A 24,403-nucleotide genomic window follows, 5' to 3' on the forward strand; every position below is an offset into this window, starting at 1 on the left:
AAGTCCTGTTTTCCCCCTCCTCTCATGTTGAGCTGTGCAGTTTTGCACACTTGAAAGTTGTTTTATAAGACAGAAGCTATGACTGGCTCTCTTCAGAAGCAGAGACATAGTAATCACATAATGCTGCTTGGTTCAATCAGAAATGAATGTCTCAATAGATTTGGAAATTGAATTCCCAGGCTACAAGAGGAGGATGACCAATCATGTACACTCTTAATGACTTTATACTGTGCTCTAGGAACTGTGCCTTAAGTTTTCAGAGTTCCAGATTTCAGAGTGTAACACAAATACTAAGAATGATCCAATTTAGACAAAATTTAAGTTCCAAACTTTCTTTCACCATAAAAATAAGGTTACTAGCTGAATTGCAGATGAGTACATATGATCAGATCACTGCCACACAAGCCACATAGAAAAATGCGAATGTCACTGTGTTTGAAAAGTTCTCTTCCCCAGCTCCTGTTCATGAATCCTTCTGTAGTAAAAATAAAATGCATATGTATTCCAAGGAGCTTGCAGTAAAATGTTCTCAGTAGGGAACTGCAGGTTTAGGTTCCCTTTATTTGACTTTCCCCTTGTAAGACCTTTTTACTTTTGGATTCTTTTAGTCCAGCTTCAGCAAACAGGTAGAGATTCACCCCATGCCAGATGAGTATAATTCAGTAGGTGGGATGCTCTGAGAAGAAACTGTAATTCTCACTAAGAAGTCGAACAAATATGGATGGATTGCACTAGAGACAAATATTGCTGCTATTTATATTTTAAAGAAGCTAAGCAATATTTAGTCACCTAACCTTGAAAAATGACTTAATCAAGGTACTCGAGAAGGAAGAGCTCACACATACTTTTGAGCGTAGTGTTTCCTAATGGTTACTGCGGGCTGTGCATCACAATGGGCAGGCATTTCAGTATAATATGGGGCTGCACATTCTGTTTTTCTCTGAAAGGCTGATTTTACTGCATTGAAGCAAATCAATCATTGCAGATGCTTTTTTAAAAACCTTTACTGCAATTTGAACACCTTACTGATACAATCAAGATGCAAAAATAAATGTCAGTAATCCAGAAGTTAACATTTCAGTAGTTTATCTTGCTACACTGTACTTACACTGCACTTTCTTATTTTGTTTCTTGTAAGAGTTTTAGATATGTTCTTTAACATATAGAATATGCTTTTCCTTTTTTTTCCTTTCTTTGCCATGATTGAATTCTCTATTACTATAGATTATGTATTAGATCTAACACATTTCTTGATTAAGTATCTGAAATATCAGGTACAATAACATTTTATTTTTGGTACCAGAAACTCTGGAATATGTACTATGATGTGCTCAAATAAAAAAAAAAATTGTAGCATTAAAAAAGGGCTATGTGATTTATGCAAGAATGTCATTAACTAATCTCATCTCCTAATAGAAGTGTTACAACATAGATAGAGAAGATATAGAATGTTCATCAGGAAAACTTTTGAGGTTTTTACGTGACAAACTGTGTGAGAAAGAGTCCATAATTGAAGATCTGAAAAGAAAAATGCAGTAATATCAAGAAAATGAAAGGACTAGAGTGGCATGTTTTTCCAAAAAGATTATAAACTTGTTACTAAACCTGGAAACCATTAAACACTGAAAAATGTGGATGGAGAGTTGGGCAGAGAGAAACTCCCAAGGACAAGTGCAGAGTCCTACACTTGGGGAGGAATAACTGCAAGCATCAGAACAGATTAGAGGCTGACCTGCTGGAGAGGAGCTCTGCAGAGAAGGATCTGGGTGTCCTGGTGGGCAAGAGGTTGGCTGTGAGCAGCAGTGTGCTCCTGTGCCCAAGCAGATCAGTGGTATCCTGGGGTGCATTAAAAATAGAGCAGCCAGCAGGTCAAGGGAGGTGATGCTTCCTCTCTTCTCTGCCCTGGTGAGGTCGTGTCTGGAGTGCTGTATCCAGTTCTGGGCTCCTCAGTTCAAGAAAGACAGGAACTTCTAGAGGGTACAGGAGAGGTCCACAGAGATGAGTGAACTGGAGCATCTCCCATAGGATGAACAGCTTTTCCATCTAGAGAAGAGAAAACTGAAGCAGGATCTTATCAATGCTCATAAATAAAGGGCAGAAGTCAAGTGGGTGGCATCAGGGTTTTTCAGCAGTGCCCTGTGACCAAACAAGGGATAATGCGCACAAACTGGAACACAGGAAATTTCTTGTGTCCATATGAACACAAGAAAGAACTTCATTGTGAGGGTTACAGGGCAGTGGAACAAGCTACCCAAAGATGTTGTGGAGTCTCCTTCTCTACAGATACTGAAAACCTTCCAGGATGACTTCCTGTGCAACCTGCTGCAGGGAGCCTGCTTTAGCAGTGTTGGACTTTGATCTCCAGAGATCCTTCCAAACCCGTACAATTCTGTGATCTCTGGTTTCATTATTTTCCCAGTAAAGACAAAGATAGGAAAATATTAGAACACTTCTTGGGATATCTCTTGCTAAAGATAGGTATTTTGACTGAAGGAGTCTGAAGTGATCTATTTATTTCACTCAATTCAACGTGATATTGTAATCAGTGATAGTTTGACTATAGATACAGTGGGTTTGTTTTTTTTTTTTTTCCTGTTTTTAAGAAAATAAAATATTTTAAGATATTTTTGTAAATCCTGAAGAAAAAAAAAGCTTGTTTAAAAATGTAATACTTGAATAAAATATTGCTCTCAGCGCTATTTTATTCCATTTCAGTTACAGAAAATTTCATCTCTATACTTACATTACTTCTCTTGTTTCTCTTTGTTCCTCCTGTCTCCATGTGACTTCTGAAATAAAATATTTTCTTGTTCAGAATTGTGTCATTGGTCATTTAAGTCAGCATTTCAGGTATCCTAATGAAGATTAAAATCCTTCATGTTTGATTTTTCTTAACTCCTGCAACAGTTCTCAGAGTTCAGCAACCACCCAGGTTAACCATCCACAGACATGAGAAGTCCCTTTGACTAATTTTCCCCACACAAATACAGACAGAAATAGTTAGTTTTAATGGCTAAGAACTGTCTTAAATTATTCATCCTGTAGCCTTCAAATGGGACACTTAATTCAGTCACATATTTCTGTACATCATTTCCTTTTCCTTTCAGTAATATAAACATGTCCTTCCAAAGTTAACAACTCTTGTCAGCAGCTTGCTGAAATGGGAGAAGTTTAAAGAGGCATTGCAGACTTCTCGTGTACTTTAGACTGATAAGAAGCAGTCTCAGTTTCTAAAGAGTTTTTAGCTAAGTCTGGTGATAGATTGCTTTTTGATCTCAGCTCCCTGCGCATCATTAAGATGTACAGTAGTAACAGAAATCTGAAAATGCCATCTTCTACTGGCAGCCACCTAAGTTAGACAGTATTACTCATAAAGGAGAAAGACGGAGTCTCAGATGTATCCTCTGAGGAACATACATATCTCTCTCTGTTTGGAATTGACAGCTATGCAATCTATTCTAGAACAGGATATTTGAGCTGCATCATTAGCCCTATTTAACAGAAGGAAGTGATAGTAATTCATTTTTGTAACAGTCTGTTAGCTACGACAGTCACCAGGAGTACATTTTATTTCTTTGCTACATCATTTGGGTATCTTCTATTGCTTATTGGGCACCTTCTATTAACGGAAGTTTCGCAAGGCTTTAAAATAGATAATGAAGCCAAAAAAAAGGACTATAAATGTGTATAATCAATGAACATACAGATGCTACAATTACAAAATAAACAAGAGAGTTTGGCTAAGCAGGCTATTATACCAAAAAGAGAATAAATAGAGTGCTTACCCTTGTCCTGGGCTCATTGCAAAACTCCAGAGGAGGGATCTCCAGAAGAGCTCCTTCCCCACTGGCAGTCAGCTCTTAAATGGGCCTTAGGAGAGGTGCAGCCAGGCTCCACCCTTCCGGCAGCACAGGAGAATTGCCTTCACCTGTGCTCCATGGCTGACTCAGCGCTCGCCTCAGGTGATCAATCAGAGGTTCAGGCCGTGATCCAGCTGTTCCCATACAAAATGGTAATATGAATGTCAATATTATGAACAAAAAAAAATTCTTAACATATTGGGAGGAAAAAAAGCGGCTGTAATTGTGTGAACATACAAGTAGGTAAAAGTTGTAGAGTGGTTAATAATGTGAAAAAAACTCTGGGAGCAATTTTAAAAAAGATATGTTCTGTATAGGAGGAGGCAGAATCATATGCTTTTATCACAGAGTAGCAGTTACTTTCTGATTCATCAACCACTACAAAGGATTCTGAATGTCTGCAGAGAACACACATTTGTAGACTTGGAAGCCAAGAGAGCTTAGGTTTAGAAGCCCCCCAGAAACAGCTGACCGGTTTGTGGTAGGTGTTTTACATAATGGAAAACTTAGCGTGACTTTTCTTAATCAGCATCACAGATTACATAAAACCTATTTTCCAACAAAGCTGATTTTGCTATTTTGGAAGAATATACATTTAGTTGAGTGGTACCTGTGAACACAAGATCTTTGCAAGTTGTTTGATTTAGTAGCACTGCTTAAAAGAGAGCGTGCTGCGGTAAGATGTGTCCTGCCTTAAAATTTAGTGATGTGACCTTCCACTAAGTTGTGGAAAAAACTGTAAGTCTCTAGTTTCAGACCTCACGAAGAGGAAGGTAGACACAGATGAGGCCCTTTGCCTACCAGGAAAACTAGGAGGCATATTGGTGAAGTTTTCTCTTATAAGAAGTTCATTCTATGTTAGTAACACGGACTGTGGAGCTTGTAGGGTAAATATCTACAGTTCTATTTGTCACTCTGATAAGATGGGGTGCTGTGCAGCTCCTGACCTTTGTGTAATCTGTGAAAGACATAAAATATTCTTCAGGCAAAGCCCTCATTACCCAGTGAAAGAACTCAAAAAATACATGGAAATGAGGAATTAACTCCATCTGTTCTCTGAGAATTCTGCTTTTATGCAAAAGGAAACATTCTCTGTTTTCCCCTGTCAAGGAATTTGCACTGAAATGCCTATTCTCATTCCAAAGTTATGCTATCTGAACTTCTTTTCTGTCTCTGACATGCCTTAAAGAATGAAAGGGGTTATCTGGGCCAGTAGTAATTTGTTAGTCCTATCCTTTCTGATGCCTCCATTTTGTTACATTTAAAAGACCTACATAGATGATATAATAAAATTCAGTGTCCAGAGGATGAAAATACACAGGAAAATGATAGCCAGTTGAAGTATGTTATCAGAGGAGTGGTAGAATCTTGATCCCCTGAATGATCCTGGAGGACTGGAAGCCCTTTTAGAGTATACCCATTAGCTGAATTGAAGATAAGAGTGCAATAGCAGAGTGATTGCCTGAAAAGTAATGGCTTTGTGCAAGCAGTGGCCGTACTAGAACCTTCCACTTTCAACCTTGACATTTTAAGCATGAAAATGAAACAATTATTGTTATAAATGTACTCTTGTTGCGGATGTATGATTTTCCAACAATAAATGTAAATAAACACTGGAATGATCATTTCCCCTGCAACTCAAAACTGGTGTATTGTGGATGTTTTTCATGACGACTTGTACCATTGCACCCTCTTGTGGTGTAAATAATAGACTTTAAATTTATAGCTTTGGAAGGAAAAGGGAGATGATAACTTAAATGACAGATTTTCTACAGTTACTTTTTTACCAAGGCAAGTTCATAAAAAACTAACAGCAATAACAACTGCAGTTTATAGTTTTATCTGAAACATGCTCAAGTGTTGTCTTTTTTGGTATCATATTATAGCACCAGTAATTTTTGTTGTATATTTTTACATTAAAAGGGCAAAAATCCTACCTGTTTTTCAAGTGTCCCTTTAGTTATCTTGTGTGCATATTAAATACTTTGAGATGCCAAAGGGAAATGTGAATTTCACAACTACATAATAAATAGCTGTATTCTCTCACTTTTACCTCAAGGCCATTTGCCTTTAATATTGTCATTATAGGTGGATAAATCTAATTTAAGTTCTTTTACTGCCCAAAATTATGAATGCATATTTATTTAATATAATTAGAAATGCCTAATGCAGGTAACAACCTGCATTATATCACTTTAATAAAAGTGTAATTGGATTTATTTAGACTTAGGATATACTTCTTTTTTTTTTTTTTTTAAATCTTAAAGTATTAAAACTGTTAGAATGGAGATAATGAAATAGATAAGGTGAGAAATGCTGAAGTCTCTTGGCTAAGCCGTGTCATAATTGCCTTCCAGCCCTCCAGCCCTTTTTTCTTGCATCTTGAAAGTTCCCCAGTTTAAGCAAGCCAAACGCTACCGCTGTGGGCAGATGGTAGAGAGAACATTGCTACAAAACCTGCCACTCAAAGTGTAACAGATGACTGTAGCTACAGAAAATTGTCCCTTTGTTCGTTTTGCTAATGAGTGTCCTCATTGCAGCAGGAGCCTGAATAGTTAATGACGTGCAGTTCTGGTCCCTGGCAGGCGGTGGGGCTACAGCTAAAGGCTGCCTCGGTAATGTGCAAAGTCCAGGCGGAGAAAGTGTTGTATCCTTTCATGAAAGCACTAAAGGACTGCGGATACGCTTGTAGTTGTGGCACCGTTTAAAACTTATTCACGGGATTCATTCAATCGTTTGGGCTTACTTTACGATAAACTCAAGGTTCTTCTGCGAGCATCGGCTGTTGCTCGAATACTGCCTGAAGAAAAGAACAAATGGACCTCAGCCTATGAAGAGCTCTAACAGCTTCTTAGAAGCTCGGAGATCCGGAGTTGGTTTTGCAGTGGGCTGAGCTGACTACAGCCTGAGCAGAGTTGGTTAGCACTCCAATATTGCACGTGCTGTTCTCCTAGCATTGCTGTTTCCTGAGCTTGATACAGCTTCTCAAAACAAACATGCCATCTAGCAAATTTTTTGCTGCACAAGGATTGTTTAAGGTGAAATACTGTTGAAACATTTTTCACAACTTTATGAAGACACCTTGCATTCTTAGAAGTAACGTGTTTGCTAAGAAAACTTGCTCTTTAAGTAAAATTTCTTTAGTAAATGATGGAGAAGCACAAGCTTGCATGAATTACTTTTCAGAATGCTTTGCATTTTATTTACACGATTTCTTATAAAATCAATGGAAACATTGTGGCCAAAACTTTATATAATACAGTGATAATCTGTTCTGGTTAGTTTGAGATCAAAAATGTTTTTCTGAGGCAAAACAGAAAGTTCTGGGCTAAATGTTACCCCTAAGTACCTTACAGATCAAGTTTCTATGTCATTTGAAAACCTCAGGGTTTTATTTTCAAGTAATTTTTTTTTAAACAGAGTTCATATTTATACCAAGCAGAGCAAACAGCATCCTAAATTTTCCTTAGTAAGCAAAGTAGCTGCTGTCTGAATCTTCTCTTTTGTGTTAATATTTTAAAGAGATCCAGGAGTTAGTTAATATTCCGGTATTACTATAAAGATCCGTGCCAGCTCTGAAAGCTTTTCTATAATTTTAAAAGAAATATGTGGCAGTAAAATCTAGACAGCCATAAGACAATATATTCAAATGTTTTCAATAGCTTTGAGACCAACAAGAAAAAAAGAGTAGCTGTCCCAATAAGCTCCAGTTGCATAAGAAGTCTTTTCCATAATGGACGTGGCAAGATTTAAACAAAGGACACGCATAATAAAAATGTAAATGAGTTTGCTTTACTAAAACTATAACTTTAAAGTCTTTTGTTGTATGTTATCCTGGAACCTTCTTACAAGGTAATCACTGTTTGCATAGAGATTTAAACCGTAGTCTTCAATAGCATTAAACCCCTGCACGGTCTATGTGTGACAGGCATGCAAAGCCATGTTAATGTTCAGAATATGAATTGCCTCTGGGTGGCTCCGACACCAAGTAGCAAACCAACTGTGTTGATATCAGAAGGCCTGATGGACTCCATGCGGCTCCCAGCCTGAAAACTTCACCGCTTTGACATGTGATGTGCTCCTCATGACACTGGCAGCACTGTCACTGAGAAATGGCACAAAGGCAACAAGCCCCCCTCCTTAGCCATGCACTTTGCAACCCCCTGGTGTTGCCTGTCCGCAGCCTCTCCTGCCTGCCTAGTTACGGACAGCACTTCAGAAACACGGGGGGAAGTGTGGGTGGATAGGCCCCAGCTGCCTTCCTGGACTCAGCCTCCATAATAAATTGACCTGAATGATGAGGGCACACAAACAGTATGATATGCATTATTCCTGTCAATAAAATGTCCCCATGTGTTATAGTCTTTGTATATAATGTACTGCAGCCTTTCTTCTTGCAGGAACCTATTTAGAGCCTCAACTTTTTTCTATTCATATTATGACTCTGTAATAGAATTCAGAAATTATATGATACTGTGTTGTATAATATTATAGCAGTGCAGCATATTGAAACCCCCGATTCCTCACTTATAAATTCAAGGCACTGCAATCTTTTAGGTTGTCTTTGAAGAGGATGACCGTGGAAACAAAAAGCTTGAAAAAGAGAATGAAGAGTTCAAAGAAGAGGTTTTCAAACTACGCAACGACATTGCTCGTCTTGAGAATTGTCTGCAACACTCTGAAAAAGAAAAGCATGCATTAGGTAAAACTTTAAGCTGATGTGGTTCAAGATGTTCAGCTGAAATGTTGCTGAAGTAGGAATTAATTGTTACTGCACTTCAGAAGTATTGTAACTTCTTTCCGGGCTGTTGTCTTTTTTTGGTATTGAATGCTAATTTTGTGTGTATTTGTACAGAAAGTCATACACATTTATTCTAATTTTAATGCATATATTTACATATTTTTATTTTATGACAAAGGAATATTTGCTGTGGCTTTTGAGACTTGTAATGTTGCCTAGCAATGCAGTTGAGTTTATATTTTTGGCAGATAAGTGCTGTAAAGTTACTGAAGTAGAACAGCATTATACATCAGTATTTTTGCTTTTAAATGACAATCTGCTATGTTATCTTCATTACATGAAATTCTCTCGGGGGTAGATTTTGAGCTTCTGCAAAATATCCAAGCGTACATTTTGTTATCTGATTATGTACTTCAGTGTTTCTGAGGAAGTTTTCTAACAGAAATTGTTTCTTTGAAATAATCTATGCTTCCGATATTTTTGCTTTATTACAGTTCTTAAAAGGAGATTTAAAAAAAAAAAAAAAAAAAAAAAAAACCAACCTACAATGTGCAATCTTTACCAACAGGTTGCTTCTTGTATATTTCCTTTATAAAATATTTAATGGAGAACTGGAAACTGTAGCAATAGATTAGAATTTGGCTGTTTAATTTTGTTACATCCATGTGGTTTAGACCCAGTATTGTCTTTAATAGTAGCAAGATGAATGTGACGTAGAAAATATTCCTGATTCCTGCTTATCATCTGATTCAGTCGTGCTTCTTATCTTTTGGAAGTTTTGCATGAACAATGAAGAACCACCTGCTAAAACACTTTGTTCTGGCTGTGACTAACAGCAAGGATGTCCATAAATAGTATTAATGAAAAGCTATGGGTTCTCAGTCACACTTGGCTCTTGAACTTACTTCTCAATCTCAATCTGACCAGCCGGCCAAACAGCAGGAAGAAGGCTGTGAATGTCAAGGGCAGTGATGAAGGTCACCGTTCTGCCAGGACTGCTCCACTGTGCATTCCACCAGGTTTATAGACTGACCTGAAGCAAACATTTTGCATACATTAATGGAGGCGTATAATTTCATGCTTTCTCTTTCTCCTCTTGTTTTCAGATAGGCAAGTTCAAAGAATGCAATTAAAAATAGAAAGTGATGAGCAAACTATTCAACAGGTATGGTAATTTTTACATTTGTTAGCTACACTCCTGGAGGACCATTAACAGGCTTGGACTGTTAGCAGTGTATAGACCAAACAATGCTAGGAAGCTGAAAAATAGTCTCAGACTTGAATAATGTTACATTATGTTTTATGGTAGTATAACTCATTGTAGAGTAATAGGTAGCTGGTGTTCCTTTAATGAGTATGGTTGCTTCTTGACCCATCATATTGTATAATTTTGTTGAAATACAGTGAAAGTTCTGAACCTCAGTATACTACACTAAAATGATGGACTACTTTAGTATAGAAAGAAATGCATTCAGTAAGATTTTGAAGGCAGGATAAGAGCAAATAGCAAGTTACATCCAACAAAAGCCTTTCTAGTAACATACAATTTGTAAAATATTCCATTACCCATGGATAGACCTATAATTATTTGTGATTTATTATTTATGTGTTATCTGAGCAACACAGTAGCTAGGCAAGGCATAAAACACAACTTTCTAAAAGACGTTTCCAACACTAATATCCGTTTGGTAACAAATGATAAAACATGGACAGGTCTCAGAGTTTACTTGTTATAACTTCTACATATCCTCCCAGTGCCTTTCTGTCTTGTGATAGTTCTCAAATGACTTTTTCTGCAAGGCATATATTTCATTCCTGAGATTTATTCATTTTTAATAGAAAACTTTAAAACAGTCACAAATCTTCTTTCGATAGAGAACATTCCTTCTGTGAAAAAATCCCAAGAGATTCTGTAGAAAACTCACTTACCTGTGGTAAATCTTAAGGGAAATAATGACATTTTTTTGTGCATATTAAGGATTACAAAATTCTCACAAAACTTACTGCTAAAAACACAAATTGATGGTGAGCTAAGGCATTGGAATTCTAAAGTCATTCCTTTCATTGGCTTTCCTTGTGACCGTAGATGAATCTGCCTTCTATGACCAAGTTTCCCACTCTAAAATACAGAAACCTACTTATCCCTAAAGGACTATTGAAAGGTTATATTCATTAAAGTTTAAAAAAAGGATACTATGCATGAAATCTAAAATTGGAATTGGAGAACTAGTTGGTCAGCCTACTACACTGCATTGTCAAGGAAGGGATGCTTCTGTTAGTGTTTTGGCTGTTAAGGTCTGACAGTGTTCAGGAATCCCCCTCAGGTTTGAAATCTCACTATGCTGAAAGTGCCAGTCATCAGAACAGAGTTTTTTCTCCTCTAGCTTACTTTTTATTTTCCTTTTCTTCACTTCATCTCAGTGCAATAGAGGCTTTTGCCTCACATTTTCTTGCAGATTCTCCCTCAGCTGGAAGATTTGAGCAGCAGTGTAGGAACTCTTCTACCTATCTCTCATGTGATTTCAAAGCACTACATTTGTGTACATATGGATCACATTCTTTAATCCCAAACTTCCTCCAATTCCACTATCCACACAGGTAGCCCTTCATGACTGCTGTACTTTCTGCCAAGTAGATAAGACTGGAGTGCTGTCAGAAGCCTTTGGAGAAGCCCTTCTCATTATAGTTCTGATAAGTGTAATTCTGTTCCCAAAAGAAAAAAAATACAATTCTAAAACATAAACTACATTATTGACGTTTCTGATTTTTTTTTTTCCCTTTTCTGCATATCCCACTGGAAGCTATTCTCTCGATAACCAGAATATGGTTAAATTCTTCTTACATTAGAAAGCCTTTATTTTTAATACGAGGAGTTTGACCAGAAGGCACGCACTGCTGTAGTGCTCAGCAGCTGGACTTCTCGCTCCAGAAGTGGAGTTCACAAAACTGGTACAGATGCCAGCCAGTTTCTTATACACACTACACAAGAAAAAGTCAAGGCTTAAAGATGAAATTCAAAGCACACTCTGTGTTGAAACAGTAAATGATGGTGAAACAGGCTCAGAGCACTGTCTTTTACTTGGCCTAATTAGAAAATATTGTTATATGTCTTGTAGTTAGGAATTGGAGTCTGACAGGATTCCCTGTGCCCAGACAGCCCAGCTGAGCCCAGCTGTGCCCCAGCTCTCCAGTCTCCTCTCAAAGCATCATGAGAGATGGCAAGCACTGACTTTCTCCCAAGGACTGGAGTGCCTGCCTAGCATTCTGCTAATTGGTGAACTCAAGGATGTTTGAGTAGATAGCTCTGTATAGCAGTGATTTAACTGCTCATTTACACTGTGTTCTGATTGGAAAATATTCTCTTAAAACAAGAGCCATAATCTCTGGAGTACTGGCAGGGATACATGGAGGAAGGAATTTTCCCCTAAGTTTGTTCTTTGAATTATTACTGAGTATCTGTGTTTGGTTTTTATGTGTCCGTGTGCAGTGTGTGAGATTGTCTGGTGTTTTTTTCTTGTAGTCTAATGTAAAATTCATAAATGATCCAGCAAGTCAGAACACAGCATTCCCCTTTCTCATGCAGTCACAGCTCTGCTATGTGGTGAAGCTCATGTGTGAGCATTCTGTATCTAGTCTCATGAATTTCATATTCTTTGAGTCCAATGGCACAGCTTGAACAGAACTGGTGGCTTATTCTCATCACAGAGTGGTAGTTAAGGCACTTTTCCATGACTTGGGATATTGTAATCAAGCCCCATAAAACTCCCAGAGGCACACAATGTGAGCTGCCCTGATTTGCGGCTGAGCATTCCAGCTTCTGGGTTATTGTGCTGAAGGGGAGCGTTTCTCCATTTTTATGAAAGAAAATGAATGACAGTGTTGTGTTCAACATTGTCTGGTTTTAATAATGTTCTAAATGCAAATTCAGTAAGCAACAAACTCTGTTCCTCATCACACTGGGAAATATAGATGTTTAACTTGCCGGTCCCAACTGACAGCAACTGTGACAGCTCCAACCCAGCAGAACTCAAGGACACTGCTGTACAGTGTAATGTTTAAGCATGTTTTGATTCTGAAACTGCTGGAGAATCCCTGAGAAATCCTTCTTTCACTCTTCTGTAGTCACATCTCTTTGTCATTGGTGAGACCCATGTATCATTTGCTGACAAATCTTATCTCACACAGATCTTTTAGAACTCTGCTGATTATTTGCAATCCTGCAATTTTTCTACACGTGTGTACATGTCTACAAGCCATATTTCTGAGAGTTCAAATCAATGAACTCTCTGTTTCTGATGTTTTTGTCATCTTCCTGCCTCCTGTGACATCACGCTCTGTTTTACTGACGTTGGAAGACTTTTATGCATGTGACTCATGGCGCTATTAAATCCCAAAGGAAAGTGGCTAGCAGTAAATCAAGATCCCTATCTACTACCAGTACTAATAAAGAAATGTTTGTCCATGTGTTGTCTCTTGATAAGGGAACTGTCTCTAGAAATAATTTTTAGAGAATTATGCCTGTCTGGAATACAAAATCCAACACTAATCCTTGTGTGCTTGTATTTTAGTTGATTGAATTTCAAGAAGAGATGAAGGCAGAACTTGAAAACAGAAGATCATTATATAAAAATCTGGTAAGATATTTGTGTAAACATTTTCATGAACTGTCATTTATTGCAAATATAATAAAATACACAAAACTTTTGCAATATCCTATAGATTGAATGTGGTTGCTTTTCAGGTCAGGAAGTTGCTTTACAGGTGAAAAAGCCGTTGCAAAACTATGTTAGGGTTTTGTTTTTTGTGCGTGGTATTTTGAGAGGAATAGATACAAACAATGCTACTAGAAATGTTTAGAAGAAAAATATACTAATATTTTGTTTTAGATGGGCTTGGAAAATGTTTAATAAATGTGACATTATTTGTAAGGTTTATGGCTGCTGTTAACAAATGTTGTAGGCAACGACAGAGAGTTTTGTCTTTAAATATTTTTGTATTCTGCATTAGTCTCATAAGAACACAGCCTTTTATTTTCTTTTTACATGATCCAGGAACTTTCCAGACGGCTGGTCCTTTATTTTGCCATTTGACTTTTTTTTTCCTAGCCTGATTTCGTACTGGCTTTCACACTGATCACCACTAGTATGTCTTTGTTACAGTAAACTGACTGGGTTTATTATAATAAAAAATAAAACACAGCTTGACTTGCGATCTAAATGTGCTGGAAAAGAATATGATACTGTTTAGAAGAGAAAAGGTTGTGAATAGAAAATCAGTACCACTTCAGTTATTTAAACATTTGCTTTTCTGCAGCTTGTCAAACTTTGTGCCAAGTCATAGCTGCTGTACTTTGTTTTGTTAATCTCAGCACCATGTGTCGTGGGCTTTACAGCGAGGGGCCAATCCTGCGCTCCTTCCTCAGTTTTCAGTTTCAGTGAGCCTGGGTGAGTATTGTAGGACTGCATTTTGTTAAACTAGAGGAAAACAAAACACAATGTTATAGAACAGGGCTTTCAAATCAGTTTACGAAGGTGAGTAGCCACCAAAAAAATTCCCTGTTAGATTAATCCACATAAGAATCTTCGTAATGAAAATAATTTTCATTATGAAAACAAGATGCATGCACAATTCTCTTGAAATTAGGAAGTCATGAATGAAATAATTTGAAATCTGCCTTTCTAAACTTAGCCTGCAAAAGGGCAAGCTGCTCCTTTAAAAAAAATTATCTTTTGGGATAGAAAAGCACAGTAGAGAATCCTGGTTGATGCTAGGAACTGCAGTCTGATTTGCGGATTTGTTAAATTCCATGTTTATCGGAAACGCTTAAACGCATTGCTGTTACACGGTAAAGCTGAGGATTCATTTGGATTCCTAGTGTGTTTCTGAACTGATTTATAACACAAGAAGAGCTCAGACAGACTTCTGGATCTGAAATCATAACTGAGGTACCTGGAGGAATCATTTTCAGTTACAAATTGAATTGTGGTAGTCCTAGAAATCCCTGAGGAACCTCTAGCACTAAAATTTAGGCAGTCAGGATTGATCTATACTTTATATATATTAAAAGACAAAACAAAACAGAGATTGAAGTTTTTAATAATTCAGGAGTAAAATAAAATAGTTTTTAAAATGAATAAATATTGATTCTCAGACATTCAATTCTATTTTCACCCCAGAGTTAGCTGCAATTTTTACCTAGAAAATATTTCATCTTACTGAAAGAACTGCGAAAACCTTCCTAGTTCAGAAATGGCCCGAGTTCCAAACAAAGGAGTGCATGGCAACTCAAACTTTGCAAAGGATGTTGAGCAAGACTTGGTCTCATTCTTCCCTCTCCTCCCAATTCTCTTTGAAGTCAAGCACACAGTTACCAAATATCTAGGACACGCATTGTGAGGATGGCTCTAAGGTCTCATGGTACCCCAACATAAACGTGGAATGTATGCGCTGTGATGGCTTATGGACCATACTGAAGATACCTTGACTACCCTGCAATACTTACTGTAATTTAGAGTATAGCTTTTTGTGGCCTTATCTTTTCATTATATGCCATCAAACAAATCATCAAGAAATATGAAAGAAATACAGCAGTAATACAGTAAGGCAGACAGTTTGGAGCAGTAAAGTTCACGGTTAAGTGGAACCCTATCTTATGGGAAACAGCAAGGAAGAAGTAGGCTCAGTGCAAACTTGCACACTTTGCTCACTGAGACTTCTTCTTTGTACTCTATTTGCATACAAATGTGGGAATGAAAGATGGACAAGCGAGAGAATAAAAACTGGCTCAGGACACATTGATCTCATGAGGAAGAGAAATGAGTGCTGAATGTCAGAAGTGCATTGTATGTAAGGTTGAAATGTAATGATCCTGGAAATATAAATCCTATGACATATGTTGGAATAAAGCATTGGTACTCCCAAAAGGTCTCTAAGTACTAACAAGTTTTTAAAGGATTGTCATGAAGATTATTATGTGAATTAATTAATTTCTGTATTACCATGCACATCTGCATATTTTGACTTTATAACAATAAATGTTGGAAAGTGATGCAGAATGACTTATTCTAATAGTATAAATATTGGAAAATGTAATAATTTAGATTAAATTACTTGACAGCATCAGTAAGGTACACAAACTTGAAACAATAGTAGGATTCTAGATCAAATCCTAGGGGGAAAATGTTCATTTAAATGTTTTTCCCTTTTTGCCTACTTCAATGATTCTTTCAATATTTGGAAAGGGATCATCATTTCTAAATAATATTTTCACTTTCCTGCCATGTGAGTAATACAGCCTCATAATCAGCATTGAGCAGTAACGCAGAAATGATTGGCTTTGTCACAGCTAAGTGCCAGCCAAGGAGTTGCTGTTACTTTCTGATGCTGTGAACAGTTCCAGTTCATATCCAGTGAAGATTTCAAAGGAAAAGTGTTTTTCTAATTATCATGTCCTCTGTCTGTGAACTGAAAAATAATTTTCCCTTGTCATAGATCAAAATTCAAATACATATTTATACAACTTTGTGTCAATAAAAAGCCCTTTGCCTCTTGAGTATACTATTTGTAAAATACTTCTTGTTTTCTCATTTTAATAACAATTTTCAAGAAATTATAACAGGGAGTTAATATTAGATTTTTTCCAAAAATCTGTGCCTATGATTTTATCCGTATTTCTCAGTGGTTCATTGTAGCAACAGAAGGAGAAGAGACACTGAAATAAAAATGCCAATCGTCCTGGGTGGTGCACAAAAAGAAGTATACAAGTTGTTTTTTTTTTTAAGTAAAATGTAAGTCGATGTTATTAGCCAATATTTCAATGTTCTGCTTGTGTCATGCCTCTTTTTTAATCATCTTTATCTAGTTTTCTCTTTTTACACTGGTTTCCCCATAAACCTGTATTTGTGTTTTAGTTGAGTAAAAGAATACTTTCCTTGCCCTGCACTAGTAGCACTTTACTCTCATTACAACTTCTTTAGTCTCGTTTTCCATTGCTTCCAGATGGAGTCAAGTCACATCGCTCCTAGACTTTATCCTTATCTCACTAGCCCTTTGAATCTAGATGTTCCTCACTGTTCCTTGCTCTTTAATCTAAGCAAAGATGGCAGACCAGAGGGCATGATGTTTGACAACTGTGGTTAGCTGGTAAGCATAGTCGAAGGTTTGTCCACAAAAATGAAAATCTGTTCAATAAATTACAACAGAAGTATCTTATGGAGCAAATCCATTTGTTATTATCTTACCTCATAAATAGCTGAAAATACTGAACCTATAGCACCAGTCTGCTAATCCAACTTTCGTGCAGAAGTAGTGGTATTTCACCTAAAAACCAATGCTATGAAGCAGAGACAGAAAAGTAGGATGTTGTTTGACATAATATCTTCGTATTTCAAGACCAAAGCAGTACAAAGTGAGCTCTAAGTTCATGCCATAGTGCTTCAGTAGGCCAATATCTTACTGTGCTGTACAGCACTGCAACTTCCTAAAAAGATGGTCTAGATATTGGGTAGACTTTTATTTCTGAATTTGTTAAGCTGTGAATCAATTGTATCCACATGATGGAAACATTTCCTCTTCTTCATCAAGCTTAACAGTAGGATATGATCCTGAAGGGATTGTGAAAATAAAAAAGCAAAGATTACTGCGAAACAAGAAACATCACTGAGTTATAGAGAAGCCTGCAAATACAGAATTCATGGCTACCAAACTACAGTTAAAAAAGGGTTTTAATACTCAGCGCAATTTTCGAAGGCCTGTAGCCATCTATCTCCTGAACACTGTCGTGGTCAAACAAGTGTACTGATTCCACAGCATGATTCACTCACTCTTTCATGAGAATCTTGTTTCATTTGAGAGTACATGGGAGGAGATACCAGCAGCACAGAACTAAATGATTTTGTAAGAAAATTGCATGTCTTTGTATTCCGGTCAATATTGAGGGAGTTATCCTCCATTTATTATTCCCTTCTTTTCATGCTTAATGATCAAAAACATTTATCTGATTTACAGAGAGAGAGAAAGGGTGGTCTGTTTTACTTAAGTTGTCCTCCCCTCCCAAAGACAGGGAAGTCCTTATAAGATTTATAAGTTCCAAAAAGTCCTTCTCCTTACTTGCCAAGTTTGGAATTCTTTAGATAGATGAATTTGTGTGAACAAGGTATAATCTTGAAATATTTCAATAGAATTTGAATGCTTTCCTTTAAAATTTACATTTCCCTCCTTGTGAGATTAGCCCTTTTGAACCTAAAGCCTAAGTCAGGTTATTTGAACTATTAAAGCCATCACTCTACCGTGAGCTTTATGATTATGATCACAATCAAATAGGAATGTTATTTATCATTTGTACCTACTGCTACCTACATGAAAAGCGAGAGTAGTTAAAGTGTTTGTATTTCTCTTTTGCTTTGAATTATATTGTAAATGTTTTAGAAAAATAATTGGCTGAAAAGTGCATTTGTATTTGAGGATGTTCTTTAACTTTTGTGGGATCTATTCATAGTATCAAAATAAACACAGAGAAGCACTGTAAGAAGGAAGGACTTTTGGATTATTTATTTTCCCTAAAGTAAGATTGAATTTAAATTTCATACTGCACTAATTTCAGTAGAGGACTGCTGAAATCCCTCGTCTCAGTCTGAATAATTAAAAAAAAAAAAAAAAAAAGCCAGTGCTCAGAAGATAATATCTAAATTTTTCTAATCAGCCTGACATTTGAAGAGAATTTCCTTCAACAGTTTGACATATACCATTAATCAGAGCTACACTTGGAAATCTATGGCATGTGGTGAGAATAAGCCATATGCTGAGATAAATTGAACATCTTGGATGGTTGAAATACTTGTAATATTTGAAAGCAACATGTGATTGCCTTAAAATAAACAAACACACAAACAGGAAAGTATGGCATACTAGTAGTAATTATCTATCTGTTTGATTTCTCGTAGCTCAAAACACTGTAGCAGGAGGAGATTTTTGTCCACAGTCAAACAAAGATGGTTAGATACCATGAGAACATTCTCGCTACAGAATTTCCCTGGTCTTGCATAGGTACACATCCTAAAAAAGCAGGGGTTGAAAATTAGGTCTTCACCAGAAACATGGCTGACGTAGCTGTGACGTTGAAAGATGGGGGCATAAGGAGCACTAGGTAATAGTTACGATGTTTCCATACTCAAAAAGCCCTTGGTTAAAATGTTTCTGCCAGTTTGGACTCAGAGCAGAGGGCTGTTAGAGTTGACAGTAAGCCTTGTCCACTGTTGGTCTCCTGTTTGGAGAGTAGAGCTTCAAGCTCAAGGTAACATAGCCAGCTGGAGAGAAGGAAAGGTATAAAACTAAAAAGTTAAAAGAAAATTCTATGTTATATAAAGAAATAGCACTTAACGTGTACGTGTGAATCATTCTTCAGATCTCATCTCTTATCCCGCAACAATTTGATTGAATAATAAGGTTGGTTTCTTCAGTATTTCATTGACACAATTTTTGTTGTTACAAATGCTCTTTTCCTCTTGCTTCTTCTTGTTGTTCATGAATTTTCCTGTTAGAACTGTGTAAAAAAAAAATACTGAGGAACTAAGGAGCACTGGATTAGTTTCACCTTCACAGTGTATCTCTGCAGCCCTGACTACTCCTCAGCAGCCACCCCAAAGGCCACTGTGTGAATGCCAGGCCTAACCAGACATACTGCCCACGTAGGACAGAGTTTGTTAGAAAATGCAGAGAGTTCTACATGGCCTCAGGTGTTTTCAAGATACAGTCTGTCAGTAATGAATAAAACACTACATGATTCAGATGATTCTGATGTATAAAGTTATTAAATTTTTGAGTGTGGGTTGCAAGGATCATGATAGTACATTCAATAAGTAAAATTACTCTGCAATTACTACTAAGTACACATACAGTGTTAGCTGATATTTTGTTCAGTGTTTGTACTGTAGCAGATCTGGTTGTACAATTTTGTTTTGTGGACAGAGCAAGCGGACACCTGCATTCACCTTAAATTTTTATGTATCTAGGTAGGGATTTTATTTACATAAGAAAATCCATTTTGTTATAGATTAAGACATTGAAAATAATAGGATATCAGCTTATACTGCTTCTGTGGTAGCTGACTGCATAACGTACTACTGAGCAAAGAGGAGATGGATGTAAGTTTATTAGGGAAACAGTAGTTTGGAGATGGAAAAGTACATTATTCTACTACTTTCATCAAACAGATTTAAAATATTTTTTTCAATATTTTTTCTATTTAGAGCAAATCATTCATGTTCATCAAACTTAATAATGAGAACAGTATAGGGGTAGAACAGAAAAAGTGTCGAAGTCTTGCCATAGTTCTCCTGAAATCTGTTTCACAGCTTCATTACTTTCAGTTCTATTTCTTGGTTCCATTTTATTCTCTAGCTTCCCTCAATTTGCCCCTTAACTTGAGGTATTTAATACAGACTAAATGGTTTTCTTTCTCCGTATTTTGATTTTATACATACTCATTATTACTGTAAAATCCTGTAATCATAGTTATTGGGGGAAAAAAATACTGGTGTTAAAATCTGTTTCAGATTTCAAAATAGTATTGAGGTTCACTCAAGTTTTCTGAATTTTTTTGAGCTTAAGTAGACTAGAAGGAGGCTGTAGTACACCCTATAATCAGTAATTTCAGCCTAGATTTTTCTTAATTTCTCAAGTAGTTGTAATTTCAGAACTTATGAAAAAAAGAGAAATTGTACTTCTGAAGCTCCTCAATAGAGAAGATTCCCAGTCAGGTCACTATGTCTGATATTACACTCACACTGCATTATGTAGAAAGTGAAGCCTATACATCCACTGCATTTTCATCCATCTCTGGGCCTTCATGGGTGTTCAGCCCACAATGATCACATTTAGAAACCTTCAGGCAATTAGCAGTCTTCCCAAGGTGAATTTCTCTCTGTAATGTAATATTTTTTGTTCTAAGTAGGGTACACTGAATTTCACCTTTCACCTTCTAAGACGAAAATGAGACTTGGAGGAAGGGGACATTCTATCAAAATAATGACTGCAAAGTGCTCTTTCCCAGCTGTCTTTCTTCCTACTTAGCAAGTTGCAATTCCAGTATCTGAAAGCCAAGTCTATTTGAACAGTGGATGGAAAGCATAGTAGGCATGTTAAACTTAAGTTATTAGATTCTGGCTATGCTTCATTTTCTGGAAATTAATCTTTTATTACAGGCAGAAATACATGAAATGTCTTCCCCGTAATATGGTCCTTATACCAACAAGTTAATATGCTACAGAAGAGCAGCACTTCCCTGCCAAAGTTAAATTTTTGAATCCTTTGATCAGATTCATATTTTGTTCTTCAGAAGACAGTAGACTTTTTAAGCAAGGTTTAGATTAATGTTCAGTTCTTTTAGATTGCCTGAGGTTCTGAGGTGTTATAACCCTGCTGAAACCATAGCTAATTAACCACTTCCACTGCTAAATATGTAATTGATTTTCATCTCTACTAACCTGTAACAGGTAAACATGATATATATAACAAAGTTTGGTATTTTTGAAGACTATTTTGTTCAGTTGCAAACAACATGTCCTCACAATTCCTGTTACCTAAAAGCTTACACAAGTAGACAAATACATAGTTATGTGCTGCAAATACTTCATTAATGACACAGAGAAAGGATTTCCTGTAGAACAGATGGCCCTTGTAGTGTTAACCAAACTGCTCATCTAAACCAGCATTGTCTGGAACGTAATGCCCTCAGGCAAGGGTCCGACCCAGTTGTGGAGAGGCACCATGCAATGATGACAGATGGTCATGTGTTGAGGCAGTCCAAAGACCATGCATATGTACCATGGGTGGCTGTTGAAAGCTCAGGTTCTCAGTGGAGATTATTCAGGAGGCTTATGGATGGGGTGTCCTAATCTGAGCAACATTAATCTAACATGGGAACAAAAATCAGATGGAAAGAAGTAAGCAATAGTTTCTCAGCCCTTCAGCAGTGTTTCATTGGATAGATCAATAGGGGGCAGAAATTTGTTTCATTAGCTTCAATCTGCTTAAAGGGTATATAACATTTAGTCAATCACTCTGCACTAGACTGAGAGACTGACAAAAATAAGCACCTAGAATGATACAATCCTAATTTTGAGAAGCAAAAATGAAAATGAACTAATATCTCAAATGATGGGAAAAGGCAAAAAAACATTTACTGTTTATATCAATTTCATATTTAATTCTGAATAAAATCTTGATTTGCCTGTCTGAGGTTTTAAAACTGAAAGACAAGAAACATACCATAAATAGCAAAGATTTTTTGTTACTAAAAGTTTAAGATTTATTCTGTATTAAGAATGTGTTTCTGTGATCTGGAGATGCTCTTGAAATGGTACAGGAGTTTCACTCACCTCCAAAAGTTGATCTTTTATCCGGTTTATGGTTGCTTTTGCAAAGATCTTTGTTCTTCTTTTCAGACATGAAGTGCATCATTTTGAGAGGTGTACTTGATGACAAAGATTCAAGAAGTTCAGCTTATTTTTTTATTTTCAGTAGAAACATTACAAACTTTAATCCCTACAGGGATTAAAGTTAACTATTTTTTAATCCTTTTTTTTTTTCCCCACATAAGCTCTTAAATGAAGAACAGGTACAAGTCTCATTTTCTTTTTGACTGTCATCCTGAACTAGAGTTCAGAACAGCTACTGCTTCCTCAGGGGACCATTCCAAGAGCTATGGATCTTCAAACTATGGAAAGTCTTTAAATGTGGTCTTTTCTACCCTAACCTGACCCAGCAGTCAGAGAGCAGATCAGTCAAGGTTACACCCTATTAGCCTTCTATTTCAAGCATCTGTAATTCTTAAAAAGAATCAGCTGGAAATGAAATCTGAGGAGTTCTGAGCTGCTTTGCACCATTAAGCACATGGTTTGATATTTTGTGTGCAGTTATATTGGGCCTAATTCTGTTTTTACAGCTCTGCATTTACTTAGGTGTATTGCTATTGAAATCTGGAGTGTTATCAGTGAAAATCAGTGTTGGAAGATGAATTTGGTCATGCAATTTTTTTTGAAGTCTTTTAATAATAATTGATAATTATTTTGCAATTTGCAATTAATTTGATTTTTAATAGTCAGTAAAATGGCTTTCCTTTATTTAAAAGGCTTGGTACTGCCATGTATCTACAATACTATCTATTCTTTAACTCTGATGTTTGCACCTCTGAACTAACTAGCCACACAGCCACCAGCATGTGTATTTGAGAGAAAATAGAATGCATCTGCAGCTGAAAAAACAAAATGACGACTTGATGTAGAAAGGGCAAGGGTTTAATACAAAACACTACCGACAGCTTGAAATCTCTGTTCAAACAGATGAGTGTATAAGGTACCAGATTCATGTCCAGTGTGCCTGTAGAGAACTGTGGAAATATAATAGGGATTGAATGTTTCTCTAGGAGGAGGAAATGCATATTTAGATGAAGTGTGTGGAAGTAGGAAATGACTGAGGCTTCATATCTTTATTGTTGGTTTTTTCATTTGATTTTTTATTTTCTCTGTGTAGTGTAGGCTATAACTTACAGTTGGAGAAAGTAATACATATGGCATCTTGCTGAGAGAGAACAGTGTATTTGAGGTGGGTTAGCAGGTTACAGATTCCTGACATGTCATGCCCAATTAATGGCACTCCAATTTCATGAGGGATAAAAATATTATAGGATACTAAAGTTTTTCACAGCCATGGTCAGATTTCAGCACTGCAAGTAGAAGAAAAAGAAATTGCAGTGACTAATCTGCCAATGTAAGGTGAAACTGAAACAGTGCTGCCTGAGGAGAAAACAATTTCAAAGGGAACTTATAGAAGAGAAATTGTAGAACCACTCAAGTTTGGAAAAAAACCTTCAAGATCATCAAGTCCAACCCTAACATGACCTCTCGAGTCCCGTGGCCTTTAGTGCCATGCGCTCATGTCTATTAAATACCTCAAGGGATAGGGACTTCACCATTCCAATGTTTGATCACTCTTTCATTGAAAAGAATTCTTCCTAGTATCCAATCTAAGACTCCCATAGGACAACTTGAGACTTTTTCTTTGTGTCCTATTAGCTGTCACACAAGAGAAGAAGCCAACACTCTCCTTGCTGCAACCTCCTTTCAAGTTCTTGCAAGAGCAAGGAGGTTTCTCCTATGCATGCTCCATCAGCACCTGCATATGTCCTTCCATCCAGCTTTCCATGCTGGAAAAACAGCTTCCTTTTAAGTCTGTGCACCTGGCATTTCCTGCCCTTATACCTGGTGTGGGACTGATTAGTGGCAGGTCATCCATACAGAATCAAAGATCAGGAGGTATCCCTGGGCCCAAAGAATAGACACAATTGTGCAAATCAGGTCTAGATCTGAGTCAACTTTTTTTTCTAATTTCTTTACTGTATACTTTCTACATACTGCAGGTTTTGTTTGGGGAATTTACAGTGATCAGTCTCGAGTCCTCTTAAATTTAAGGCAATGGTAATTTTCCCACTTATAGCATTAAGATGAGGTTCAGACACATATACAGCACTAAGGTGAGGTTCAGACACATAAGACTAGGACAAATGCATCTAATTGTCAACCGTGCTCCTTTTGTTACAATTGCCAAAACATTGCCTAACTGCCACCATTCTTAGAAACAAAGGAAAAGATGAACCGACTTTGAACTGCTGGCTTAGGCTGCATAATCTTTCAATTATTAGCAGAGTACTGGAAATATTTAATAGACCAAAATAGGAGAACTTGACACAGGAATACCACTGCATATGAGCAAAACCTGTATTTGTTTTTGCAAGATGATTAAGAAA

At 36.8% G+C, this 24,403-nt stretch overlaps 1 protein-coding gene and 1 long non-coding RNA gene across 2 annotated transcripts in view; one reads left to right on the forward strand and one right to left on the reverse strand.

The window, feature by feature from the left end:
• Positions 1 to 24,403, forward strand: part of CUNH10orf67 (chromosome unknown C10orf67 homolog) — a 35,454-nt gene that overhangs the window by 3,822 nt on the left and 7,229 nt on the right. Inside the window, 4 exon segments of the mRNA XM_052692304.1 lie at positions 1,417 to 1,566; positions 8,418 to 8,562; positions 9,708 to 9,766; positions 13,170 to 13,235. Of these exon segments, the coding sequence (XP_052548264.1) occupies positions 1,417 to 1,566; positions 8,418 to 8,562; positions 9,708 to 9,766; positions 13,170 to 13,235 (420 nt within the window).
• LOC128085960 (uncharacterized) lies at positions 1,917 to 3,840 on the reverse strand. Its single transcript, XR_008209180.1, has 3 exons — positions 3,786 to 3,840; positions 2,744 to 2,789; positions 1,917 to 2,043 (listed from the first exon to the last, which is right to left on the reverse strand). It is a non-coding gene; the product is annotated as an uncharacterized LOC128085960 (long non-coding RNA).

Source organism: Tympanuchus pallidicinctus, unplaced genomic scaffold (assembly GCF_026119805.1).
Source record: "Tympanuchus pallidicinctus isolate F22 unplaced genomic scaffold, pur_lepc_1.0 scaffold3, whole genome shotgun sequence".
Taxonomy (NCBI): domain Eukaryota; kingdom Metazoa; phylum Chordata; class Aves; order Galliformes; family Phasianidae; genus Tympanuchus; species Tympanuchus pallidicinctus.